The sequence below is a fragment of the Microcebus murinus genome, chromosome 31 (assembly GCF_040939455.1).
Source record: "Microcebus murinus isolate Inina chromosome 31, M.murinus_Inina_mat1.0, whole genome shotgun sequence".
In the NCBI taxonomy this organism is placed as follows: domain Eukaryota; kingdom Metazoa; phylum Chordata; class Mammalia; order Primates; family Cheirogaleidae; genus Microcebus; species Microcebus murinus.
In genome coordinates this window covers 5,041,921-5,047,637 of record NC_134134.1, presented here as the reverse complement: position 1 = coordinate 5,047,637, position 5,717 = coordinate 5,041,921, and the positions used below count along the sequence as shown (strand labels likewise).

The following is a 5,717-nucleotide window of genomic DNA, read 5'->3' as shown; positions in this document are numbered from 1 at the left end:
AACATAGACACAGTTACCTTTTCCATAATCCTCTTGAAGCTAAAATCTATACTTAGAGTGATATAATTTTATATTTCACTTCCTTAAATAAAAAATAATAGTATGTTTATGGTTTGCAGGCCAGAGAGTTCACAGGTTCAAAACAAATGTAAGATGCACTTTTGTAAATTGTCTCTTCAGGACTCAGAAACATATGCCTTTTTATGGCATTTTACCTATGCAAAGAATAATAATATAACCTATGGAAATGATGTTTTTCAAAATACTTGAAGTTTACAGCATATTGGAATAAAGGTCGCTAAACATGTCATTACGTCATGATATCCAATAGTATACTGTTACCATCTGTTACCTACAACTTTAAATAAGGTGAGACAGGTTAAGGTTGGTGGCAATGTAACACTTTATTCAATGTACAACACTCAACACATTAAACACTACTCTGTACAATTAATGCCAACATCACCTGCAATGCACTTACAAGTTAATCAAAAAGAGTCTCTCCATTTTATTCATGCATCTTAAATTTTAGTGTTTAGTGTACATTGTAAGAGCATATGAATGATGCCCACAAAATTTACAAAGACCTTTCATATCTTTGATGCAGCAACGATTGAACACACTCTTTCACAAAAATACTAGGAATGCTGGAATAGAATCAAGTAATTAAAATTGAATTACCTTGATATTCGATTTTCAAAAAAATATAAAAATTTTAATGTGAAAAGTAAACTCTAAATATAACTCTCCATAAAAGTCAATCTCCTGCTGATTTTAAACATATACATCAATTATTAAAGTATTTAACTTTGCATTCTCTATAACCAAAATTCTACTTTAGAAGAGTCTAGAAGTAATAGCACTAAGGTTCTTCCTACTGTGAGTCCTCCGGTATTTATTTAGACGTGATTTTTTTTTTTTTTTTTGAGGCAGAGTCTCGCTTTGTTGCCCAGGCTAGAGTGAGTGCCGTGGCATCAGCCTAGCTCATAGCAACCTCAAACTCCTGGCTCAAGCAATCCTCCTGCCTCCGCCTCCCGAGTAGCTGGGACTACAGGCATTCGCCACCATGCCCGGCTAATTTTTTGTATATATATTAGTTGGCCAATTAATTTCTTTCTATTTTATATTAGAGACGGGGTCTCGCTCTTGCTCAGGCTGGTTTCGAACTCCTGACTTCGAGCAATCCGCCTGCCTCAGCCTCCCAGAGAGCTAGGATTACAGGCGTGAGCCACCGCGCCCGGCCTAGACATGATTTTTTAATTAACTATTTTTTCAGATTATAACATAAGTAAAATATATTTTCATATAACTTCTGGTGTTTTCAAAGCTATGTTACAGACCAAAAGTTTTTCTGAATTCATTCATTACATTCCTAGAGTGTCTCCACAACCCAAATTCCCTTAATTTAAATAAAGTTTGAGCAATAAATGGAGGATTCCACCTCCACTACAAATTCTCTTGTGTACAATATCTGTGATAAAAGTAAAGGTATCATGTCACTCTTTATAGTTGTAATTTTTTCTTAGTATAAATACTCCACTGTACTCTCAAATTTTTATGTTCAGAAAGGTGTTTTGATGCTCGTTACATTTATACCAGTTACTCAGTATAACTGGTGTTGAACAATGTGTGATGGATTATTAAAGGCTAGGCCACTTTATTAACATCTGTAGGATCCTGTTCCTGTATGAATTGTCTCATGTATGCTACCATAAAAGCACCAGGTAAAGCATTTGACACATATTTCATTTTTCTATGATTTCCTTCTGGTACCCTAGTTAAATTTAATCAGCTTTTAAAGCTTTTTTTCACATTCTTCACATTCATAAGTTTTCTCTCCTATATGAATTATCTTATATACAGAAAGATGTGAGTATTAGATACAGACTTACCCACATTGTTCACATTTGTAAGGATTTTCTCCAGTCAAATTAGCTCATGCATAGAAACTTAGAGCATAAGGTAAAGCATTAATACATTCTTTTTGTTTGAAAAGTTTCTCTCCAGTGTAAATTCTTTTTTGCATTCTAGTGTATGAACACAGATAAAAAGCTTTCCCTAATTGTTCTCATTTGTAGGGCTTCTCTTCAGTATGAGTTCTTCTATGTATGGAAAAGTGTGAGTATTGGTTAAAGGCTTTACCACATTGACATGTGAAGGGTTCTCTCCAGTATGAATTCTCTTAAGTCTTTTAAGTATTGAGGGACAGCTAAAAGCTTTGCCACATTCTTCCCATTTTACAGTTTCTCTCCAGTACAAATTCTCTTATCTCTATTGTCTTTTAAGGTCTGAGGAACAGCTAAAAGCTTTGCCACACTCTTTACATTTGTATGGTTTATATACAGTATGAATTATTGTATGTCTAATAAGGTGTAAGATCTGGGTAAAGGCTTTTCCACATTCTTAACATTTGTACAGTTTCTCTCAGGAATGAATTACCTTATGTGCAATGAGGACTGAGGACCACTTAAAGGATTTACCACATTCCTCACATTTGTATGGTTTCTCTCCAGTATGAATTCTTTTATGTTTAGAAAGGGTTGAGCTCTGGGTAAAGGCTTTGCCACATTCTTCACATTTGTATGGTTTCTCTCCAGTATGAATTCTCCTATGTATTTTAACTTTTGAGGAACACTTAAAAGCTTTGCCACATTCTTCACATTTGTATGGTTTCTCCCCAGTATGAATTCTCTTATGTATTTTAAGTTTTGAGGAATAGCTAAAAGCTTTTCCACATTCCTCACATTTGTACAGTTGCTCTCCATTATGAATTACCTTATGTGCAATGAGAATTGAGGACCAGTTAAAGGATTTACCACATTCCTCACATTTGTATGGTTTCTCTCCAGTATGAATTCTTTTATGTTGAGTAAGGGTTGAGTTCTGGGTAAAGGCTTTGCCACAGTCTTCACATTGGTATGGTTTCTCTCCAGTATGAATTCTCCTATGTATTTTAACTTGTGAGGAACAGTTAAAAGCCTTGCCACATTCCTCACATTTGTACGGTTTCTCTCCAGTATGAATTCTCTTATGTGTTTTAAGTTTTGAAGAACAGCTAAAAGCTTTTCCACATTCTTCACATTTGTACAGTTGCTCTCCAGTATGAATTCTTTTATGTTGAGTAAGGGTTGAGCTCTGGGTAAAGGCTTTGCCACATTCCTCACATTTGTATGGTTTCTCTCCAGTATGAATACTCTTATGTTTTTTAAGTTTTGAGGAACAACTAAAAGTTTTGCCACATTCTTCACATTTGTATGGTTTCACCAAAGTATGAATTCTTTTATGTTCAGTAAGAGATGAGCTATGGGTAAAGGCTTTGCCACACTCATCACATTTGTATGGTTTCTCTCCAGTATGAATTCTCTTATGTCTTTTAAGGTCTGAGGAAGAGCTAAAAGCTTTTCCACATTCTTCACATTTGTACAGTTTCTCTCCAGTATGAATTACCTTATGTGCAATGAGGATTGAGGACCAGTTAAAGGATTTACCACATTCCTCACATATGTACGGTTTCTCTCCAGTATGAATTCTTTTATGTTTACTAAGAGTTGAGCTATGGGTAAAGGCTTTGCTACATTCCTCACATTTGTATGGTTTCTCTCCAGTATGAATTCTCTTATGTCTTTTAAGTTTTGAGGAACAGCTAAAAGTTTTGCCACATTCTTCACATTTGTATTGTTTCTCCACAGTATGAATTCTTTTGGGTTGAGTAGGGTTTGAGCTCTGGGTAAAGGCTTTGCCACATTCCTCACATTTGTACGGTTTCTCTCCAGTATGAATTCTTTTATATTGAGTACGGATTGAGCTATGGGTAAAGGCTTTGCCACATTCTTCACATTTGTATGGTTTCTCTCTAGTATGAATTCTTGTATGTCTTTTAAGGTCTGAGGAACAGCTAAAAGCTTTGCCACATTCTTCACATTTGTATGGTTTCTCAACAGGATGAATTATTTTATGTTTAGAAAGGTTTGAGATCTGGGCAAAGGCTTTTCCACATTCTTCACATTTGTACAGTTTGTCTCCAGTATGAATGACCTTTTGTGCAATGAGAGTTGAGGACCAGTTAAAGGATTTACCACATTCTTCACATTTGTAGGGTTTTTCTCCAGTATGAATTATCTTATGACTTTTAAGTTGTGAGGAGTAGTTAAAGGCTTTGGAACATTCATCACATTTGTAAGGTTTCTCTCCATTATGAATTCTCTTATATCTTTTAAGTTCCGAGCAACAGTTAAATGCTTTGCCAGACTCATCACATTGGTGTGGTTTCTCTCCAGTATGAATTATATTATGTCTTTTAAAGCATGAAGACCAATTAAAGATTTTGCCACATTCTTCACATTTGTAGGATTTCTCTCCACTATGAATTCTCTTGTGTTTAGTGAGGCTTGAGATATGATTAAACTTTTTGCCACACTCTGCACACTTGTAGGGATTCTCTCTTTTATGAATTACTTTATGTATCAAAAGGGCTGAGTACCTGTAAAAGGCTTTGCCACATTCTTCACATTTGTGTGCTTCTCCTCCAGTATGAGCACTCTTGTGTTTAGTAAGGTAAAAGCACTGATTAAAGACATTGCCACATTCTTTGAATTTGTAATAGTCTTTTGTATTAAAAATTATTTTATGTTGAGTAATGTGTGAGTATTGGTTACAGGCTTTCCCACATTCATTACATTTTAAAAATTTCTCTACACTATGTCCCACCTTATGTCTATTTTGATTTAACATTTTCCTGAAGACTTTCAAACATGCATTAGACTGGAAGATTTTGCTATATGTAGTCAAATATTGATTACATTCATTGTAATATCCTTTCTGTTCCTTACACTCACCCACACTTTCCCAGTCATTTTTAAATTGTATATTCTGAAGGCCAAAGCTTCCATATCTTCTTCTTATCACTTTTGGTAAAAGAAATTTTAAATGCTGCTCTGGCAAATAGTGTTGGGTAGAATGAGAAGATATTGCTGAAAGAAATTTTAAAAACAACAAATTATCCCACTTGTTTCTTTCCTTCATAATCAAATAATAAATATTACAAAATTTATATGTAAAATTATCCTAAGCACATTAGCAGGATGGCACAATACAATATGTAGGCTCTAATTATCTTTTACACAAATAAATATAAAAAATTATGCTTACCAAATTGACTTTGTGAAATTCTAATAAGGAAAGAAGAGTTCACAGAACATCACGCGAGAACAATACCAAAAGCAACAGAGAACAGAAACAAAATTTCTTATACTGACACTCCAAGGCCTCTCCTCCTCCTTAATACAGCATAGAAGTATATTACCAAACCCCAGCTTCTTTCTCAAAGAAAAGGAAAATGTTGACTATATTTCTAGCTTTTAGAAACCCTTCCAAAGACTGGTTTCTGTCTCCCATAACACAGAGTTCAGAAAAGAATCACGATATTAAGTGAAGGATGGAGTGTGCTGAAACCAAAGATAAAAGATTATTACAACATCAGGGAAATTTCACTATACCACAGATGGAGAATAGTTATAGAATATGATGACAGGCTCCTAAGAAGAAATGTAGGAAACTTTCTTTAAATGGAAAACAAATATAGTCACAGAAGATGCATTCTCAGAACATTTTTAAGGCTCCTTCAATCTCCAGTAAGGTGAATTGCTATCAGAGTCCCCCAGGACAAAGCCACTTGATGAAGTTTATGGAGCTGATTTTGCTAATTCTCAAATCTCAAC

At 34.6% G+C, this 5,717-nt stretch overlaps 1 protein-coding gene across 1 annotated transcript; it reads right to left on the bottom strand.

Annotated features, from left to right (window-relative positions):
* Positions 1 to 1,368: 1,368 nt before the first annotated feature.
* On the bottom strand, positions 1,369 to 5,157 carry LOC105858199 (uncharacterized). Its single transcript, XM_012741201.3, has one exon. It carries the CDS (start codon positions 5,020 to 5,022, stop codon positions 2,425 to 2,427), a length of 2,598 nt encoding a protein of 865 aa, XP_012596655.3. The 5' UTR covers positions 5,023 to 5,157; the 3' UTR covers positions 1,369 to 2,424.
* Between the last annotated feature and the right edge of the window lie 560 nt (positions 5,158 to 5,717).

Bases quoted from the DNA above. Each gene is read 5' to 3' on its own strand.
- LOC105858199 (XM_012741201.3), bottom strand. From the start codon at position 5,022: ATGAAGGAAAGAAACAAGTGGGATAATTTGTTGTTTTTAAAATTTCTT.